This window comes from Bos grunniens, chromosome 5, assembly GCF_055505025.1.
Source record: "Bos grunniens cultivar Pamir isolate PY7600 chromosome 5, Bosgru_T2T1.0, whole genome shotgun sequence".
Lineage (NCBI taxonomy): Eukaryota > Metazoa > Chordata > Mammalia > Artiodactyla > Bovidae > Bos > Bos grunniens.
In genome coordinates, this window is record NC_141169.1 from 81064095 (window position 1) to 81087226 (window position 23132).

The 23132-nt window shown below is 40.0% G+C and overlaps 1 protein-coding gene across 6 annotated transcripts in view; it reads left to right on the forward strand.

The window, feature by feature from the left end:
* TMTC1 (transmembrane O-mannosyltransferase targeting cadherins 1) overlaps nt 1–23132 on the forward strand; it is a 315289-nt gene that overhangs the window by 261043 nt on the left and 31114 nt on the right. For all 6 annotated transcript variants that reach the window (XR_015164144.1, XR_015164145.1, XM_086401542.1 and 3 more), the window contains one exon: nt 14578–14686. Coding sequence is in view for 4 of the 6 variants with exons in the window: in XM_086401542.1 (XP_086257668.1) it covers nt 14578–14686 (109 nt within the window). In the remaining 2 variants the exon portion in view is untranslated. The remainder of the gene's footprint in view (nt 1–14577; nt 14687–23132) is intronic.

A 23132-nucleotide genomic window follows, 5' to 3' on the forward strand; every position in this document is an offset into this window, starting at 1 on the left:
TTATCTTTCTTTTCTATTTCCTGCATCTGCTCTTCTTCTGCCTTCCTACTACATGTAGGAGAACTGAGAAATTCATTGATTGCCCATCACATACACACATATAGTGTGAATATACAAAACTTCCCACAATCCTGCCCCTTTCTTCTTTATTTTCTGCCACTCTGCCACACTGTATAAACCCAGACTCCCAGCCAAGCTGACTCCTTGTCACCATTCAAGACATAGAAACATGCAGACTACATTTGAGAGACTATTACAAAGATTTTTAAGTGACAATTCTTCTAGTTCATCCAAAATATTATTTCTTTGCATTTTATCATCTTATATTCCATGTCTGTACAAAACTGAATTATCAGAGAAATGATGAGAATGTTTACCTACTTTCTTAAGATTTGGGTGTTATTTATATATATACATATATATGTGTGTGTATATATATTTATACAGATTGCTAATTGTTGAAATATTTTCATAAGTAACTTTCCCCCAACAAAAACTCTTCTAAGTCATGCTGTGATTACTAATGATGAGAGCATGAGTGAGTTGTTTTAAATCTATAGCATGGTTTGCAAGGAAGAGGGAAGGGTCCCTTTTCTCAGTCCTTTCTTTTGCTGTGATGGCTGCAGTAAACACTCCTGAGGCCAGAAAACAGTTGTGCACAGGAAGCACTGTTGGGGAAAGCAAGCTTTCAAGAGCCCCAGTTTTCTCTTGAAAGTGTTGGATGGTCATCATTTTTTCCTTGCATAAGTATTTCTGACAGAATATAATTAAACAGGCCAGACCACTTTGTCAAGCATAGGAGTTTTCAGTGGTCTTACCTGTCCTGAAAATCATGTTCCCACTCCTTTAATTCTCACAATCTTTCCTGGCCTCACTTTCAATCTAGTGCTCTTTAACTCCTGTACTGGGAATAGGCTCGGAATAACTGTTGACTCATAGCTTAAAGAAGGTACAATTCAATGAAAAGAATACTAGAAATGCAGGTGTTCACTGGAAATTCACTGGAAATAAAAATTGAGCAACTGTTTATCTCAAATTCAGTTGGAGATCAACTTTGCCTTCACATAGAGGTTAAATTCAGAATTTAATGTGGTAGAGATCCGCAAAAAATTTCAAATCTAAAAATGCTCTGTGTAGGCCTGGAAGAGAAATGCCAAGGATGGGACTGTGCATGCTGTCTGTGTCCCCTCTGGCCATGCTTGCCTATGACCTACAGTTCGGTCCTGGGAAGCACCTTGAGGAGGAGAAGGAGGCCTTTGAGACTCCCTCCCTTCTTGCTGACTTCTTACTAATTCTGCCAAACTCCCTGCCTCGTGCAGGGCCCACTCTGGTGCTTTCCTGCTGTGCTGCCTCTCTGCTGAGCAGCATTGTAGGGCTGTATGCCCTCAACCTTTCTGCCACCTCTCTTCTTCCAGGTAAAAAGAACGGTAACTAACACTTGAATGATAAATTACAGAGCACTTTCTCACATCTCATGTACCTGCCTACTAAGGGTTTCCTGAGGGCAGGTACCTTCACTCCCTCATTACCAACTGGGAGATGGTGAGGGACGTCACGTGCCATGAGCTGTGAAGCGAGACCTCCAGAGCCAGATACTTGCTTGCATCACATGGCTGCACTCTGCACTCTCCCTGCGCTCTCCTCAGGAATAGGAGCTGTAGAGCTTAGTGAGTTTGGATCTCTGCTTTACCACATAGTAGTGTGTGACCCTGGGAAAACAATTTGATCTTGCAATGGCTCCAGTTACTCATTTACAAAGTAAAAATAGGACTTCCCTGGTGGCTCAGATGGTAAAGAATCTGCCTGCAATGCAGGAGACCTGAGTTTGATCCCTGGGTCAGGATGATCCCCTGAAGAGTGGAATGGCTACCCACTCCGGTGTTCTTATCTGGAGAATTACATGGCTGTAGCCTGGCAGGCTATAGTCCATGGGGTCGCAAAGAGTCAGACACGACTGAGCGACTAACACAAAGTAAAAATACTGCTAGTAACCAGGTCCTTCATGAGTACTAAACAAGAGAATGCATGCAAATACTTAATGTAGGACCTAACCCCCAATAAAGATAAAATAAGCCTTAGTTATTATTACTAGCCTAGGGATGTAATTTTTCACTTCAATTTGGAGCTCATATTCTTGGCTAAAATTAATAATAAATCAGAAGTAGGTGGTACATTTTCTGTTCCTGCTGTTGAACAGCTTTAGTCAATATTCCACTTCCTTGAGACTCACTTTCCTTCTTTTCAAAATAAGAGATGGGACCAGATGATTCTGTAAGGCTCTCTTGCTGCAAGAATCAGTGGTTTTCACTATGACTCCAAGTTTCTCATCTCTATACTGAAATGGAAATGGAAGATCAGAAAGGAATTTGAAAGTCCCTATTCCCTTCAGAGGCAATCCTGCCTTGGAGCAGCATTGCCCCTTTGCTGAGAGATTAGTGAGCCTTCAGGTAGAAATTCCAGATGCTTATTCAGCTGGAGAGGAAGGGAGGAGCACATGGAGCTAGCAGTTACCGCATCCTCCCACACGCTCCACGCTCTGGTAAGCACACCGTGCGTGCGTGTTTATTCCACTCTTTAGAGGAACCCCGAGAGGTAGAGATAACTGTGCATCTTTCACAGATTCGGCCACTGAGGCTCATGGAGGTGTAACATCTAACCCAAGTCCTATAGCTGGTGAGAGCAGAGCCGGGATTTAGATAGCAATCCGCCTGAGCCTAAACCAGGGACATGCATTCAACTGTGTCATCCAGATGATCTGTTATCTATGGGGTAAATGAATCCTGCCTAAAGCAAGCTAGTCTCAGCTGCTTTATTTTCCAGGAACCAACCTGGGGACATTATTTCTCTGCTTTCCTTCAAATTGCTAAAGAGCTTAGCATCAGCATTTTGTTTGCTTCAAAGACATGCTACTTGAGACTGGCCCCACCCCTCAACCCACCTCTGTGTACTCATGGTACAGAACTGGCTTCACACATGCAGGAGCAAGGCCATCAGGAACAAGCTTCCTGCTGCCAGGGTTCAGGGCAGGGACCTCACCAAGCAGATAAAGAGCCAAAGGAGCGTAAGAGGAGGAGACTTGGGAAGAACCTTTTCTCAGGACCCACTCCTACCAGCCCTGTGTGAGGTCTTTGTGTGAGCCCTGTTTCCATGTCTGTAGCTTGGTGACTAGACCATGTCAGAACTGTCCATCATTCCCTCCCTTGGCTTTCAGCTGGGGAGAAAAGTGTTAAAGACCACTCACACCACACAGGGTGGGCCCCCCTGTCACCTCCTAAACTATGGTTCCAGACACCTGACTCTGGTTCTGCAAACCCACTGCAAACAGGAGGGAGACGTACAGGGGATCTACTCTCATAATTCTAACTATAGTGAGTATGGCTTTGAATTGAAAAAAAATTCATTCTTCACCACGAATATATATGAATCTGTCCTCCAGACTGTTCTCCTATGTGGCTTCCATAAAGAATGAAGCAGAAAAACTAGGGCAAGCACCCGTAAACTAGGTTTCCATTGCATCACCCAGTAAACTAGAACATAAAAGAGGCTACACAGGGTAGGATCCAGTTTTCTTCTTTACTTCTGTTCGGAAAGACAGTAGAGCCACAGAAAAATATGCACTCTGTAAAGACAGCCTTCTAGTCAGACATTCACAATTTGACTTTCACAGTTCAGTTTTTCAGAGGAGCTGGTAAAGATATGTCAGCTTCCTCTGCCCCTCCCTTAAAGTCACCATCTTTTCCCTTTGTGAGAGACACTGTTCCTGGATCCAACAGCAAAACACCCCAGCAAAGGAATGGTAGTTAAGAGACTGCCCAGCACTCCAGGTTCACACTGTGGTTAATAGGAAATTTTACTGCATGCAAGGGGATTGCCAAATCCATTTATTTCTGTTATTGCATTTCCTAAATTCTCCCCAAATGTCAATATTTTTTTCAAAGCAAGCATCTGCTTTCAGTTTAAATGCATGTGTCATGAGATTTTACACAGGATTTGAAAAAGTTTTCTAAATTGACAAACTTAACAGGTCCTTAATTACCACAGGAAAATGTGCTGAAGCCTTATTTGCTTTTGCTAAATATCTGTTACTGAGGCAGAGCGAATGTTGTTACTTAACACATGAGAAAAACAGTCCCACTGCTGTATAACCAAAGGGAAAATTCCCTGTGAAACTACAAATATTCAATGGCAAAATTTGCACATTATGAACAAGATCTAATTTCTAGTTAATATTTCTCTTATGAAATCAGTGAGGAAGATGTTATTGGTCCCAGGATCCCCTTCTCAGGGATTTTAGCCTTTTGGAAGTTCCTAAGGGAGACCTAAGAGAGGCATTTTGCTTGCAAAATATTAGGAGACTTTTACTGCTGTCGATACATATGTGGACAACACAGGAGCTAAAACTTGGACACACAAAAGAACTTGGCCACAGAGCTTCTATGAGCAAAACAGCTGCTCTTCCAATTGCAGTGTCACCCTCCAGGCACCCCATCTGCAGCCTCCCTATATCACTTGGCATCTGGAATGTTGCTCATCTGGGCAAATCAGCTTTTTGCTCTGATTGTTCCAGAAAATCTTATCTCTCCTTTTTCTAGCTTTCCTCATCCTGATACATGTAGCTTTATATTAAGGATCAACTGATCATTCAGATCCCACATAGTAAGCAGGACAGGGTTTTTAAATCGTAGACTGAAGACCACCCTCAACAGAATCACCTGGGGGGCTTATTAAGATTCCTCAACCCTACCCCTGACCTACTGAATCTTAGGAGGCCTGGGATCCTTCCTTATACCAAACCCATATTGATTTTTTTTAAGGATTTTATGGAATTTGTTATAATACTGCTTTTTTGTTATATATATATATATATATATTTCTTTTGTGTGTGTGTGGGGATGCTGTGAGACATGTGGGATCTTACCTCCTTGGCCAGCGTTGGAGCCCGCACCCCCTGCATTCATTGGAAGACAAAATCTTAACCACTAGACCACCAGGAAAATCCTTTCCTGTACTGATTCTTAAGCACTAAAGTTTGAGAACAGTTGATCTAAGGGAAAAGTGAAGACCGAATATTTTAGGTCCTACAGGATTATCAGTCTTTAGCTGGTGACTGTTTGACAGATGAGGATATTCGGGATGCAGACAGGAAATAATATTGCCTAACCCAGGAGCAGATTTACTTCTCCCTGGTTATTCCACTTTTCTGGAGTTCTCTGATAGTTCCATCAGTACCTGCAGAAGCCTTCACAGAAGCTCTGACAGGCCTCACAGTGTGATATGAATTTCCACGTCAGTTGTTGTTGTTCAGTCACTAAGTCGTGTACAACTCTTTGCGACCCCATGTACTGCAGCCACCAGGCTTCTCTGTCCTCCACTATCTCCCAGAGTTTGTTCAAACTTATGTCCATTGAGTTGTTCATGCCATCCAACCATCTCATTCTCTGTTGCCCCTTTCTCCTCCTGCCCTCAGGATAAAGAAGTGTGCCCATGCCTAATTAGATGGGGGATGTACTGAGGTTTCATTTTGTCATTTTATTCACCTGTTATGAAAAGCTCAGTTCAGTCGCTCAGTTGTGTCCGACTCTTTGTGACCCCATGAATTGCAGCACGCCAGGCCTCCCTGTCCATCACCAACTCCCAGAGTTCACTCAGACTCACGTCCATTGAGTCGGTGATGCCATCCAGCCATCTCATCCTCTGTCGTCCCCTTCTTTTCCTGCCCCCAATCCCTCCCAGCATCAGAGTCTTTTCCAATGAGTCAACTCTTCGCATGAGGTGGCCAAAGTACTGGAGTTTCAGCTTCAGCATCAGTCCTTCCAATGAACATTCAGGATTGATTTCCTTTAGGACTGACAGGTTGGATATCCTTGCAGTCCAAGAGACTCTCAAGAGTCTTCTCCAACACCACAGTTCAAAAGCATCAATTCTTCAGTGCTCAGTTTTCTTTATAGTCTGACTCTCACATCCATACATGACCACTGGAAAAACCATAGCCTTGACTAGACGAACCTTTGTTGGCAAAGTAATGTCTCTGCTTTTCAATATGCTATCTAGGTTGGTCATAACTTTCCTTCCAAGGAGTAAGTGTCTTTTAATTTCATGGCTGCAATCACCATCTGCAGTGATTTTGGAGACCAAAAAAAATAAAGTCTGACACTGTTTCCCCATCTATTTACTTAAAGCATTTTCTCTGAAATTCAGAAAAACAGCCTGCGGACTTGCTTGGTTGTTGAGAGGAAATACGCATCCTTGGTGAATCATATGCTTGGTGAAAATGTTACTTTCATATTTTCCACCTTTTGAATTGACTTGTCAATTCCATCTAAAGGGCTAACAGAGTATTCCTATATAGATGGAGGCTTACATTGATAATGGGCTTTGGATTTCCCTAAATTGCCTATTATAGAGCCAAAAGAATGCATTAGGGAGTTTTAATACTGTCGAATGCTATCCCAGAGGTGATCTGTACTGTCAGAATACATAGGTAATTCCCTTTATTAAGCATTTTGTAATGTCTATTTGAAATTTTCTGCCTCTCTTGTTATTCGTTTTTACATGGAAATAACTACTTAAACCTTTCTTTTCTAAGAAGCTTTCCTGGCATGACTGAAAAAGAGGCTTAAAATTGCTCCCGATTCTTTCTTGCCTAAATATTCACCTTTAGCCATCACCCCTGCAAAATGAAGACCCACTCCTTTGTGTGGCTCCAACATCAGCTGAGGGGATTCTGAACTATCAGCCTGCCATTTAGGCCTTCTCAGCTTGGCATTTGCCTAAGAATGAGGTTTCCAGGGGTTTTGACTGCTTCAGTTACTGGGTTATTTTACATTCAGTGCAGCGCTATTCATTTGTGTACTTAGTGACAACTTTATACTAAAAATCCTTTGTGATATCAGACCAGACACAGGAAAAATTACTCTTCCATCTAACTTTAATTTCTTATGAGTAGTTTGAAATGTGACAGTAAAGCTGTTTGGTGGCATTTCAGGGGAGGGAGAGGGGAGGCTCTGAAGAGCTCCAGCACCATAGTCCTTCATGTCTCAGCCAAGAAAGAATTCACCATGAGGCAAAGGAATAGATAAATGATTTATTAGAATAGGACGCTTGGGAGGCTTACAAGCAGGCTGGTGAGAGAGTGCCACACCTGAGAACTTAGTGGACTACAATTTTTTAATCAAAGAAAAAGTGGAGAGGTGGAGAAGACCTTCTTTGACTTTCTTGAGTCGACATCATGCTTCCATCATCATCTCCTCTCCCAGCTTGAGCAGGGAAGTTTTCTTATCCCTATATGGTCAAAAAAGATCCACATATTATTGTTTTTTTTATTTTTTTAATGTATGCAGGGAGTGTGTCCTAGAGATTATTAACTTGCTGAGTTCACTGGGCAGGATGTAGGTCTCATGCCGCCATTGTTTTGTTGTTTAGGGGCATGTCTCGTGCTTCGGTTGCATGGTTTTATTGCTAAGCAAGCCTGCTTGGTTTTGTTGTTAAGTGAACCTGCTTTCTTGAGTAATCATTAATTTACAGGGGTCTCACATATTTTTTTCTACTTACAATCCCCTAGTAGGATTAACTATTTTTAAGCACCTACTTTGACCCTTTACTCTCTCCCTATCAGAAGTATATTACTTTGGAAGGAATTTCAAAAGCACTGCATTCTCCTTAGTTTCAGAAACTAATTTTTAAAGACAGAATATAAGTTTAATGGACACAGGGCAATCAGACAGTTGCCTAAGAAAGCAGTAATATTGGAGGTAGAGTCAGAACCAAGTCATTCTGGTTTTTGAGTCTGTGCTTTTAGCTACTATGCAGAGAAGCTGCTTAGCATTGCCTGGTAAATAAGAAGTGCTCAATAAATGGAAGCTATATTGTAATTTTCTTATGAGTCTAAGGCTTGGGGTGCTTCTTTGTTCCTAGGATCACTCCTATAATATTGAAAGAGCTGTAGAAACAGAGATATAAAATAATTATATCACTCACCTCTGTTATTTTTTTTAAAGCTTAATTGGGAAGACTTATAAAGATCTAGGAATGAAGAAAATAGTAAAAACATGGTTTAAAAAATAACTTAGTAATTACTGGATTTCTGTTTGTACAGATTACCTTACTAGTCTCTGGGATGAAAGAAGTAACTAAAATTAATAAGACATGGGTCCTGCCTATGAAGGAGCTTACGGTCTAATAATGGTCACAGACAGAGAGTGACAGAAGGATGCAGAAATGCCAATCATGGCCCAGTGATGGAACATGCTAAATTTGAAGTTCCAAGTTGAATCCTAGTGTTATAGTAGCTGTGTGCTAAGAGCAAATCCTGTGAGCACTCCAAATCTCAGGGTTTTTAAAAATTTTTGTTGGTCTGGTGGTTACTAGTATTGTTTTCTAAATCTTTAAAATGGAAATAATTATGCATAATTCAAAATGCTTAATAGGAATTAAATGATGCAAAGGAATCACTTACTCTGTCTTTAGCAGTGAATAAATGTTCAGCAAAGAGCTACTGTGAAACATGAAGCTTTGAAAACTTGACTGTGTGGAGCACTCACTGACAGACTCGCACCCTCCTGCTGGAGGCAGTGGGGGTACCCTTTAGGTGCAGTGCCAGGATCTTGAGAAGCAAAGTAGGCTCAAGCCTAGTTGCTCTTCAGAATGTTGAACTGAAGAACAAGGGGGCAGTTGCCCCTTTGGAGGCCAGATCCAGGCTTTTATTCCCCTACTATCTTTTTTTCTTAATGGAGACTCAAAATAAAGTGAAAATTTAAGAAAGGTAGCATATATATGGTCTGTGATTGTGTTACATGGTTAGGAGATCTGATGAGAGGATAATCAGAGCTAGTAAGAGCACTACAATCTCAGAACACTAAGGTCTCTTATGAGTACACCAAGTGATTTTAACATACAGTGAGGGCAGAGATGTGCTGGAGTTGTGATCTTTTAGGTTCTGTAGGATAGATGTCAAAGGTCACTCAGTCTGGCTGGACTCATACCCACTAGTCCACTCCACTGGGTATGTTTGTAATGGTGCTTAGAACCATATTATAGGGGGTTTTAAACTAAGAGTCTGTGAGTAGTAGGGAATTAATGAAGATTTTTTTTATATAAGGCAATGTGTTGAGAGCAATACTCTAGGGGAAAAAAAAAGTATCATTTAGTTGTCTGTATATAGTAGAAGGAGGGCAAAGAGGGAACTAGAAGTAGGGTATGAAATAAAGTGTTAGCAAGTAAAACTGAGTAAGATGCACTCCAAGCTGGAATAATAATCCAATAGAATTATAGGAATATCATCCTTGTTTTTTTAATATAGGATAATTAACAAAGAAACATGGGCCATACATAATGCAGATATGAAAAGGATGCTATTGAATTCAGAAACAGGTTGAAACAGAGTTTAATTCTCACATAGTAATTACATACTATATGACAAGGAAGGTTCTACTTAGGTGATTATTTGCTATAAGTTAATGTGGAATGAACCAGGGCAAAGGCTAATACAGTTCTGCCAAGAGAACGCACTGGTCATAGCAAACACCCTCTTCCAACAACACAAGAGAAGACTCTACACATGGACATCACCAGATGGTCAACACCGAAATCAGATTGATTATATTATTTGCAGCCAAAGATGGAGAAGCTCTATACAGTCAGCAAACACAAGACCAGGAGCTGACTGTGGCTCAGATCGTGAACTCCTTATTGCCAAATTCAGACCAAAATTGAAGAAAGTGGAGAAAACCACTAGACCATTCAGGTATGACCTAAATCAAATCCCTTATGACAATACAGTGGAAGTGAGAAATAGATTTATGGGAGTAGATCTGATAGACAGACTGCCTGATGAACTATGGATGGAGGTTCGTGACATTGTACAGGAGACAGGGATCAACACCATCCCCTAGAAAAAGAAATGCAAAATGGCTGTCTGAAGAGGCCTTACAAAGAGCTGTGAAAAGAAGAGAAGCGAAAAGCAAAGGAGAAAAGAAAAGATATACGCATTTGAATGCAGAGTTCCAAAGAATAGCAAGGAGAGATAAGAAAGACTTCCTCAGCAATTAAAGCAAAGAAATAGAGGAAAACAATAGAATGGGAAAGACTAGAGATCTCTTCAAGGAAATTAGAGATACCAAGGGAACATTTCATGCAAAGATGAGCTCAATAAAGGACACAAATGGTAGGGACCTAACAGAAGCACAAGATATTAAGAAGAGGTGGCAAGAATACACAGAAGAACTGAACAAAAAAGATCTTCATGACCCAGATAATCATGATGGTGTGATCATTGATCTAGAGCCAGACATCCTGGAATGTGAAGTCAAGTGGGCCTTAGAAAGCATAACTACGAACAAAGCTAGTGGAGGTGATGGAATTCCAGTTGAGCTATTTCAAATCCTGAAAGATGATGCTGTGAAAGTGCTGCACTCAATATGCCTGCAAATTTGGAAACCTCAGCAGTGGCCACAGGACTGGAAAAGGTCAGTTTTCATTCCAATCCCAAAGAAAGGCAATGCCAAAGAATGCTCAAACTACCGCACAACTGCACTCATCTCACACGCTAGTAAAGTAATGCTCAAAATTCTCCAAGCCAGCCTTCAGCAATACATGAACCATGAACTTCCAGATGTTCAAGCTGGTTTTAGAAAAGGCAGAGGAACCAGAGATCAAATTGCCAACATCCGCTGGATCATGGAAAAATCAAGAGAGTTCCAGAAAAACATCTATTTCCACTTTATTGACTATGCCAAAGCCTTTGACTGTTTGGATCACAATAAACTGTGGAAAATTCTGAAAGAGATGGGAATACCAGACCACCTGACCTGCCTCTTGAGAAACCTGTACGCAGGTCAGGAAGCAACGGTTAGAACTGGACATGGAACCACAGCTTGATTCCAAATAAGAAAAGGAGTTCGTCAAGGCTGTATATGGTCGCCCTGCTTATTTAACTTATATGCAGAGTACATCATGAGAAATGCTGGACTGGATGAAGCATAAGTTGGAATCAAGATTGCCGGGAGAAATATCAATAACCTCAGATATGCAGATGACACCACCCTTATGGCAGAAAGTAAAAAAGAACTAAATAGCTTCTTGATGAAAGTGAAAGAGGAGAGTGAAAAAGTTGGCTTAAAGCTCAACATTCAGAAAATTAAGATCATGACATCTGGTCCCATCACTTCATGGCAAATAGATGGGGAAACGTTGGGAACAGTGACTGACTTTATTTTGGGGGGCTCCAAAATCACTGCAGATAGTGATTGCAGCCATGAAATTAAAAGACACTTGCTCCTTGGAAGGAAAGTTATGACCAACCTGGACAGCATATTAAAAAGCAGAAACATTACTTTGTCAACAAAGGTCCATGTAGTCAAGTCTATGGTTTTTCCAGTGGTCATGTATGGATGTGAGAGTTGGACTATAAAGAAAGCTGAGTGCTGAAGAATCGATGCTTTTGAACTGTGGTGTTGGAGAAGACTCTTGAGAGTCCCTTGGACTGCAAGGAGATCCAACCAGTCCATCCTTAAGGAGATCAGCCTTGAGTGTTCATTTTAAGGACTGGTGTTGAAGCTGAAACTCCAGTACTTTGGCCACCTGATGTGAAGAGCTGACTCACTTGAGAAAACCCTGATGCTGGGAAAGATTGAGGGCAGGAGGAGAAGGGGACGACAGAGGATGAGATGCTTGGATGGCATCACCAACTCAATGGACATGGGTTTGGGTGAACTCCAGTAGTTGGTGATGGACAGGGAGGCCTGGCGTGCTGTGGTCATGGGGTCGCGAAGAGTCGGACATGACTGAGCGACTGAACTGAAATGAACTGAATGTTTCAAAAGCACACCAGTTTCATAACTCCTACCAAAGGGTGAACAAGAAAGATCTACAGGAGAAATATATCTTTCCTACTAGTCCTCTCCCTTTCAGAAACATAAACAACAGCAACAGAATTACCACTTACCAATTTTTTGGACTTTCTTTAAAAACTTTTATAATTATCTATCAACTTGTCATGTGCCTGACCCCTGCTGGGAACTAAGGACTGTCAGAGGCTCCCAGGGAAAATAGAGTCCTCCAGGAATGCAGAGCCAAGACGAAGAGTCTCCTCTGCCCCAGTCTTTATATCTTGTAATATTTACACACCACATGAAATTAGAGGATGATGTGTTTTCTTAAAAATTTATCAGTCAGTCCCTGCAGAGATGAACAGAGGTACAGTTTTTCATAAAGAATTCAAAGTTCCCTGTGAATAATTTTGATGCTAACTTTTTCAATATGTCACATGAATGTGAATGGACAACCTCAAGTATTTAGATTCATGGACTGCACATGGTAATTAATCTCACTGAGTTTATATACAAAAGGTTAAGCTGTCATTCTAATTGATGTGAGTCATAACAAATGCAAGTCATTAAATCTTTGCTGTCAAATTGTTGTGGCTTTTTCTTTGCTGATTTTAAAGAATATCCGAGCTAAATTATGTCCTGAGGGGCTTGATTTTCAGCCTTAATTTTCTAAATCCGTATCTTCCTTTGGATTTTGGGGAAATTTCCAAATTAATGTTAATAAAGATTCACAAAATCCTTGGAGGAAGAGTTCTTCTAACCATGAAATCAATACTTAAATTACCAGGATTAAAAATATGTTTTCATTTAAAAACATGTGCCCATGGAAGAATTACTTGGAAGTTTATTTTAGAAGAGAAACCCAAGTGTATGTGAACGTAGTGAGCTTCCATAGAGTCTTATAGACTCTCTTTGAATGTTTAACGACTAAATGAATGGATCAACAAGAAAACAACTTAGTGCTTTAAGAGCTGTAATGCAGATTTGTTAAACTATGCATCTTTAAAGCCCCATCCCAAGGATGAGCCACTTAAGGAGGCAGGTGTTACACCTTGATATCAAGAGGAGCCCAGTAGGAGTTAGCTAGATCCCAAAAAGGAGAGGATAGCATGGACAGGCACATCCCCTGGGAAACAGCTACAATTTATGGTGATAAATGTTTGCTAAACCGAATGGTAGTAAACACAGTATCTGTGCTGGAAACATGGCTTTTTTCCCAAGGTCTGTGATAGAAAACAGCCTTGTAGCATGCTACTTTTAGCACTTGGAACTCAAACATATGGAGTCAGTACTGGGTTTCCCCTATAGATCTTCATCCCATAGAGCCTGAAGCCCTGCATAGACGTTTTGTGGCAGGAGTTACTCTCAGGTGCCTTTGATAATTCAGGGAGCAGTGCTGCTGAAATCTCAGTGTGTGTACAAATTACCTGAGAATCTTTTTTGAATGAAGGGTATGAATTTTTTACCTCCTATTGGGGCCTGAGACTCTGCATTGCTAACCGGAGGCTAGGTGATGTCGAAGATACTGATCCATGGATCACACTTTGAGCATCAAGGTCATAAGAGGTGGATTTTAAGCAATTAGAATAAGCAGATACGGTATGAGGGAAGAGCACTGGTGCTTGACTCAGAGTCCTAGTTATGTGAACATGGTAAGTCACTTAACTTTTCTGAATCCAAATTTTCAGATTAGAAAAATGAGTATGATAAAACAATAATACTTGCTACATGAGATTGTTGTGAGAATTAATGTTATGTGAAAACTGACCAGAGCATTTGGTATATATTCATTGCTGAATAAATGATTGTTGATCCTATATAGTAAAAACATAAGCATACAATTCAGCGTTGGTAACTGATAAAGTTGAGGGGCCCTTAGGCTACGTGCCCTTCATAGTTCTAAGGGTTCTATTCTTTATTCCACCTCTGTTGTCAGTTACAGTGTCTAGAGTTTAGCAAGTGGTCAGGGTTTGTGGCATTGCATTGATGGCAGCGTTGATCACTGCCGGTGTACATTTTTGGCTTCTAAGACACTGATATCATACTAATGACCCAGTGTTTTCCCATAGCACTAACAGAAAAGAGAACTTTCACCCAAAATAATAACTTTCAGGCCTTGAGTCCTCTTTGAATGAAAAATGTAATCACTGGGAGAAAACTAAAATAAAGAAGACCATCAGACCAATTTTCAATAAAAATATGAGGATAAAATAGCTGGTCATTCTTTGCCAGCCAGTATCTCATAATTTCACAAATTATGTATAAGAGCTATCTCTCTTAGATAGAAAAGCAAAGATGGACATGGGCAGTTTGGCTGGCTTGCTTCTATTAAGAGCCCAGCCTGTAATGGTGTAGCTAGTATGAGAGGGGCTCGAACCATCCTCCACGTTATAAGTGGCTCCCATGCCGCCCAGGTCATGTGCCCAAAATTGCTCCTCTGAAGGTTAAACTTTCTATTTAAACAACTTATAAAATTTTAAATAGAATTCTCAAAAAGTGCATAGCAGGAAATGGAAGGTAGAGAAATCAGTGAATAATCTGCAGCATCATTTACATCTTAACATCTCTTTCCACTGAGAATTCAGAGACAGAAACTTGTTAGCACCTGGAGGAAGTCTAGTTTAATTTATTTGCAGTAAAATCCAGAGTGAATCCATTAATCTTTGTTAAAAGAAATGAGATTTTCAAGTCTAATCAGAGGATTTAAAGTTTTATTAAAAGATATCCTTTTTTCCTCTCTTATAATCCATAGGTCTCAGGAGAAAAAGGAAGAGGCTATCACCTTACTGAAGGATTCCATTAAATATGGTCCAGAGTTTGCAGATGCATATTCAAGCTTAGCTTCATTATTGGCTGAGCAGGTAATTGTTTCCATTTAGTTTCATATAATATCTTCTTAACTGTTTCTGTTGAATGTATAAATTAATGTTATAATACACAGATTTTTTTATATCATTTAACTTGTAAGTTCATGCTGCTGCTACTACTGCTGCTAAGTCGCTTCAGTCGTGTCCGACTCTTGTGCGACCCCATAGACGGCAGCCCACCCGGCTCCCCCATCCCTGGGTTCTCCAGGCAAGAACACTGGAGTGGGTTGCCATTTCCTTCTCCATTGCGTGAAAGTGAAAAGTGAAAGTGAAGTCGCTCAGTCGCGTCTGACTCGTAGCGACCCCATGGACTGCAGCCTACCAGGCTCCTCCATCCATGGAATTTTCTAGGCAAGAGTGCTGGAGTGGCTTGCCATAATGGACAACTAATTTGTATGTCAGTTTTCCTCTTGATAGAAATCACAAATCTAGGTTTCTCACTCCAGTATTCTTTGTGCACGTATGGGGTCTCTAGACTAAAATGGTCCATTATAAACCACTACTAAATTCTCTATCACTTTGGGACAAAATCCGTCATGAACAGTACGTGATATTTGCTTGTTCAATTACTACTCATTTATATCTTTCTGGGGAATTGCTAATGAACTAAGATCTCTGAACTCAATATGGAAACAATTACCAATAATCTTATAGATCCTATGTCGTAATACCTATCAGAAGATCACAGAGTCTCATAGGACAGGCTCCTAAGAGAGAACATTTTTCATGGCATAAAATGGAGAAGTATTTTGATTTCCCTCCTTTTCACTGTATTTAAAATTCCCAGGTGGCTCAGTGGTGAAAGAATCCACCTGCCAATGCAAGAGGCGTGGGTTCAATCCCTGGGTCAGGAAGATCCCCTGGAGAAGAAATGGCAACCCACTCCAGTATTCTTGGCTGGGAAATCCATGGACAGAGGAGCCTGGCGGGCTGCAGTCCAAGGGGTTGCAAAGAGTCAGACACGACTCACTATGCATGCATGCTCCTGGCTGCAAACCATTGGATCCCATGTTTCAGTGTCCTGGATGCATGCCCCATGCTGTGGGAAAACAAATAGAAATTGTCTTCTCTAAATTGATGATAGAGTTTTGTTGACACACGTAAGTGCCCTCAATAGAAGGTAGATTCTGCTATTATACAATTTCCAGAGTGTCTTTAAAATTAAACTCAAACTCAACACCTTTGAAAGATGCCCTCCAGCATTGACTTAAATGTAATGAATGATTTGATGTTGTCAGGTACACAGGGGTGCAGTTTGCATTTGAAAAACCTTGGAGATTTCACCAGGAAACAAAATTAGGACATTCAGTGGCTATTTAAATGTCACAAGTGATAAATCTAGTTGTCTTGCTCTGCTAGTCTCCATATAGTGTAGGTGGGCTTTAGACAAAGGCCTGTGTCTGTCGTGAGAGATTTTAATGCATGTTTTAACACAAAGTTTAAGCTAAAATGATGATGCTCATGTTTTATGGTAGACATGGCAGTCCTCAGCTGCCTTGGTTTGTGTTGAAGCAGACACAGTAGGAGTTTTCTGGAGAAAAGATTCCATCATTATTCCCTTTTCTCACTTCATCCTGGCTCCTTCATTTTCATGGAAGACCTTCCCCTGCCTCTGCCTGGCTGGTGGCTTGCAGCTAATCAGACAAGCCACACACAGTTGTGGCCTTTGCACTAACTGTGCCCTTTCTCCCAGCACTGTTCTCCCAGACATCTTAGAGTTTCTTTCCTCATCTTGTGCTGGTTTCTGCCCAAACATTTCTGTATGGAAGGGCTATCTATGATTACCCTTTCGAAACAACTCCTTCACTGCCCCACACGTTCTTTGATTTCTCTCCGAAGCATTCATCAGCATCTAACATACATTTATTTATGTCTGTGATCTTCCTCCCACCATTAGAATATTTCTGTGAGCCAATCTCCATGAGAATGGCTGTCTTTTTTATTCATGACTTTCCTCCCTTGTCTGTCACATTATATGCAGTCAGTAAATACTGAGTGAATGAAAAGTGAAAGTCACTCTGACATGTCTGACTCTTTGTGATCCCATGGACTATACAATCCACGGAATTCTTCAGGCCAGAATACTGGAGTGGGTAGCCTTTCCCTTCTCCAGGGGATTTTCCCAACCCAGGGATTGAACCCAGGTCTCCCACATTGCGGGCAGATTCTTTACCAGCTGAGCCGCAAGATGAATGGATAAGATCTGAAGACCATGTAACCCTTCCAGTCCAGCACATGACCAAGGTTTTACTCATCTTGAAAGTAAAAGATGAGTAAAAAGATGAGTAAAAGATGCTGGGCATGTGGGCAGTGTTTCATGTAACAAACTGTGCCTCAGGGTCGTGCTCTTGTGCTGCAGTGAGGGACAGTGTGAGAACAGCCAGGTGAAGTTACTCCTTCCAGCTGCAGACCAGGGTTGGGTTGAGGGCAGCACTTGCTACATTGTTCAGTGGCTTCTGGATGAGGACTCAAGGGAAAATTTCTCTCATGGCTCAATATTAGATTTCTCCTGAACTACAAGTTTTGTGCTTTATTTTTTAATCTAACGCATGAAAAATCTTACAAATGCTAAGAAAATCAATTCTAGCTTTGTCTCCATTGGCCCCACCCCCCAAATAACTGCCATCTTGACAGGATAGGCTACTTTTCTGTGTGTACTGCTTTTACTGGGTTTATCATTTTCCTTAACAATTTGTTTTATTCAATTTGTGTTCTCTATGTTTGAAAGCTGCTTCAATTCTCTGTAAATGAATAAAGCACTGCATTAAAATCAGGCTTTCCTAGTAGCTCAGTTGGTAAAGAATCTGCCTGCAATGCAGGAGACCTGTTTCGATTGCTGGGTTGGGAAGATCCCCTGGAGAAGGGATAGGCTACCCACTCTAGTATTCTTGGGCTTCCTTTGTGGCTCAGCTGGTAAAGAATCTGCCTGTAATGCAGGAGACCTGGGTTCGATCCCTGGGTTGGGAAGATCCCCTGGAGAAGGGAAAGGCTACCCACTCCAGTATTCTGGAGTGGAGAATTTCAAGGACTGTATAGTCCATGGGGTCACAAAGAGTTAGACACGACTGAACAACTTTCACTTTCAAGATCAGTCACATCTTTTTTTTCTTCACAACTTGCCAGGACATACAATAAACATTTAATTGTTCTTCTTGATGAAAATTACCCTGAAGGTAAAAGACAATGTCACTCACTCAACTAATACCAGTGATAACAAGGTATGTTGTTTTAGGGGGAGCTCTTGACCGACACTGACACAGTTCCATCTCCCTGTAATGCCATCTTTTCTTTCTCTCTTTCTAAATCATCCCCACTTTTCAAGATTCAATTCAACTTTCACTTCCTCCCCCAACACTCGCCCACCTCCCCATCTCATGGGGAGTTAGATTTCCTTGGAGCTTTTATGAAATCTTTAGGAACATGCATCAACTCACAAACCAATCACATATTTTTATTTCTTGAACTAATATCTGAACTATATAATGTAAACAGTTTATCAGGTTTATTTTTCCTCGCAAGACTGCAAGTTCCTTTAAGAAAAGCCATGTCTTTGTATGCATATTGCTTTTCTAGGGCTCAGGGAACTTCACTGTATAATGCAAGCCAGGCAAGCATACATCGGCATCTCTGGACTTAATGCACTTCAGGGTCAGTTCCTCAAATTAGGAGAATTTGACAGTGAACCAGGTGGCCTATTCTAGACCTCACTTCCTAGTAACACCTGTGCAAACTTGAGTGAGAAGTGTTCCACCTCTCTGGGCCTCAGTTTCCAAATCTAAAATTGATAACTACTCTAAATTACCTTCCCTAACTCTTATGGCTCTAACATTTTAAGAGCGTCTAAAAGTACCTCCTTTAAAGTCAACTAAGTGCTAATGAGTTTTTTCATGAATAACTTAAGGTTTCACTTCAATTAGTGCTATTGTTTCTATATAAATAAAGCATTAACATGTTAATATTGTGAAAAGCGATTTGCCTTAGTAAATTCCAAAAGTTTCAAGTTGTATTCCTTTTGTAAATTGATGAACTCCAAGTTCATGAAAAGTTACTTTATTAAAAATGATGACAATGTTTGGTGACACTGAAATTTTAGTTCATTCATCAATATCTTACTATTAACAAATTTTATAGACATATATATCTATAAAACATAGTATTAATATATATGTTTAAAAAGGGCAACATATATACATTTTCCCAGTTACGTTTTAAAAGTGTCAGATGCCTTATTTAAAATCAATTATGTGGTAAATTCAATTTTTGAGAACCATAATGGCAAATTATATAACATTATTGTATGCCACATAAAGTTATAAACAAGTTTTAAGAAAAAACAAATTATGACTATGACCACGACCTTTCCTTACATACAAAGATCACATCTTTTGCCAGCCTTTCTTATTCTCGATTCAAATGTAGAATATTATGAACTTGAAGAATGTAATTGAAAGATTGAAAGGTTCTTCTGCTCCTTTGGGCAATTGATTTTAACATCAGAGAGAGCTCATGAGAGAGTAGCTGTTGGGCATAACTTAGGATTGCTTTCGCTCTCTTTCAGCATCTTATCTTCATGCTTTGAATTATTTAATAAAAGAATGCTTCAGATGCACAAGCACCAAGCTCATATCCTTTGTTAGCAAATAAATTCATTTCTTAATAGCACAACTTTATTTATCAGCCTTCAAGAAAGCAAACCATAGTCAATCTGTAACACACCAGTAACCCTTCCGTCACTTTACTGGTCATCTTCCAGGACCACCATATATGCACGTGCCCAGCCCATGCTCATTGTGGTTGTGGTGGCCCACAATGTTAGAGAACCCTTTCCTGTATGGAGTTGAAATCAACAGTCCTGTGATTTGCTTCCTCTGGGCTGGGCCCAAGTGATAGCTTATTGAGCCCAGTTTTTAGATTTTGGGATTTTTTAATTTATATATTCTTAATTGGAAGGTAATTGCTTTACAATATTGTGTTGATTTCTGCCATACATCAGCATAATCCAATCATAGGTACACATGTATCCCCTCCCTCTTGAACCTTGTTAGAACTGACCCATCCACTTCATTAGAACTGACTCAAATGCATTCAATGTCATGGCTGAGTAATATTCTATGGTTTATGAGCACAACCGCCTTGTCATTTTTCTGAACAACTCTTTTCTATACTAAACTTGTTTCTAGTTTACCCTGATTTCTAAATACTTTCCTTCTGGTCATGTGCTTTACGTAGGCTCTGGATTGTCCATTTTCTCTATGACAAAATGGCTCCCAAATGGAACTGGTTTCTTAAATTATAGTTTGGTAATTTCAGGAGGATAAGAAATACTTTCCTGGCTTGAGACTATGTTTCTATTACATAAAACCCTAAAATTAATGATATTAACTCTTTCAGACTTTGTCTGAAACTAACACTTTGCTCCTTATTCTGTTGGAACTTGAAGGTAGCAAGTAAGTCTATTTGGGCATAATAGAGAATTTGAGAAAGGAAATCTGTAAAGTAGGCCAATAATTTGAAAACACTTTATATGAAGGAGCATATTAAGGCCCATGGTGAAGCACAGATTTGAAAGTGATATATAATAGGAAGAAAATTAGGCGTCTGAAGAAAGTGTTTTAAACATTGTAGAAATATGGCAGTATTTTGGAGAAGGCTTGTAAATGCATAGTTGAGAGCCATGTTTCAGGAAGATAGTGTGGGAATGGATAGACTCTATTGTGGAAGAAGAATCCTTTTGTACTTAGAAACTGTGTGCATGTGAAGGCTGAAAGAGAAAAATATTAGAAAATTAAAAACTCCAGAGCAGAGCATCTAAAGGACTTAGGAGATATATGGCCAATGAGAGCTGTGGGGAAGCCAAGGATAAGCAAGATTTCAGAAACATAAGAAATAAAATTACACTAATAGTATAAAAATCTAATGGAAAACATGGAAAGATCAAAGAAAATAAAGTTCACCTTTCACCCGTAATATCTGGAAACAACAAACATTACCATTTTTAATATACTGTAGTTCTTTTTAATATACCTATTTTTCCAGTGGAGGTATAACTGAGATATCGGGGGTCTCCCAGGTGACACTAGTGCTAAAGAACCCCCCTGCAGGAGAGTAAGAAACACGGTTCACTCCCTGGGTTGGGAAGATCCCCTGAAGGAGGGTACAGCAACCCACTCCAATATTCTTTTTTATTTAAACTTTTAACTGCAGTTATTTTCTTTTTTTGTTAAATTTATTTTTAATTGAAGAATAATTGCTATACAGTATTGTGTTGGTTTCTGCCAAACATCAACATGAATCAATCATAGGTACACCTATGTCCCCTCTCTCTTGCACACCCATCCCACCCCTCTAGGTTGTTACATAGCAGTTTGCCACGCCAGTATTCTTGCCTAGAGAAATCCACGGACAGAGGAGTATAGTGGGCTACAGTCCATAGGGTTGCAAAGAGTTGGACACAGCTAAAGTGACTTAGCATGCATGCATGCATAATTAACATATTTGTTTCAGATATGCAATATAAGGAATGACACAATATTTGTATATCTTGCAAAATGATTATCACAATAAGTTCAGCACCATACATAGTTATAAAATTTTTTGTGTGTGATAAGAACTTTGAAGATTTACTCTTCTATGCAAAGACAGTGTTATTAAGTACGGTCACCATACTATACATTACATCCCTAGGACTTAATCACCTTATAAGTGAAAGTTTGTGTCTTTTGACCCCCTTCACAGATTTTATCCACCCCTTTCCCCTGCCTCTGGGAATCTATTCTCTGTGTTTATGATCTTGGTGGTCTTTTTTTTTTTTACATTTTTAATTGAAATATAGTTGATATATGATATTATTGGGCTTTTATGGTAGCTCAGTTGGTAAAGTTTGATTCCTGGGTTGGGAAGATCCACTGGTGAAGGGATAAGCTACCCACTCCAGTATTCTTGGGCTTCCCTGATGGCTCAGATGGCAAAGAATCTGCCTGTAATGCAGGAGACCTGGATTCTATTCCTGGGTTGGGAAGATCTCCTGGAGGAGGGAACAGCTGCCCACACCAGTATTCTTGCCTGGAGAATTCCATGGACAGAGGAGCCTGGCAGGCTACAGTCCATGGGGTTGCAAAGACCCCTTTCTCCTGCCTCTGGGAATTTATTTTCTGTGTCTATGATCTTGGTGGGCCATGTTTTGTTTTGTTTTTTACATTTTTTAATTGAAATATATTTGATCTTTGATATTATATGTTACAGGTGTACAATATACTGATTCACAGTTCTAAATATCATGCTGTATTTATAGTTATTATAAAAATTGGCTGTATTCCCTGTATTGTAGAATATATCCTTGTAACTCATTTCATACATAATAGTTTGCATGTCTTAATCCCCTGCCCCTATATTGCCCATCCCCACTTCTTTCTCCCTACTGATAACCACGGGTTTGTTCTATCTATGAGTCTGTTTCACTTTTGCTATATTCACTAGTTTGTTGCATTTTTTAAATTCCACATATGAAAGTGAAGTGAAAGTGTTAATCACTCAGTCGTGTCCGACTCTGTGCAACCCCATAGACGGCAGCCCACCCGGCTCCCCCGTCCCTGGGATTCTCCAGGCAAGAACACTGGAGTGGGTTGCCATTTCCTCTCCAGTATATGAAAGTGAAAAGTGAAAGTGGAGTCTCTCAGTCATGTCCGACTCTTAGCGACCCCATGGACTGCAGCCTACCAGGCTCCTCTGTCCATGGTATTTTCCAGGCAAGAGTACCGGAGTGGGGTGCCATTGCCTTCTCCTAGGGAAGCCCAATTCCACATATAAGTGATATCATATAGTATTTGTCTTTCTCTGATTTATTTCACTTAACATAATACCCTCTATGTTGTTGCAAATGGCAAAATTTCATTCTTTTGTATGGCTGTGTGATATTCCATTTCTGTAGATAGATAGATATAGATTATATATCTATATAATTTATATAGATAGATATAGATATATATTAATATGATATATTATTTATCCATTTATTGGTTAATGGACACTTCGATTGAGTCCATATCTTGGCTGTTGGAAATAATGCTGCTATGATTTTAGAGTGCATGTATCTTCTCAAAATAGTGTTTTGGGGTTTTTTGGATGTATAATCAGGAATCGAATTCTGGGTCATATGATAGTTCTATTTTTAGTTTTTGAGAAACTGCTATACTGTTTTTCACAGTAGCTGCATCAGTTTACATTCCTGTCAACAGTGTACAAAGATTCCCTTTCCTTTACATCCTCACCAGAATTTGTTCTGTTCCTTTTTTAAAAGTCATTAATTTTTTAATCTAAGTATGGTAGGTTTACAATGTTGTATTAGTTTCAGGTGTACAGCAAAGTGGGTTAGTTATAAATACACACACAGACACAGACACACACACACACACATATATGACACTAAGTGACACATATATAT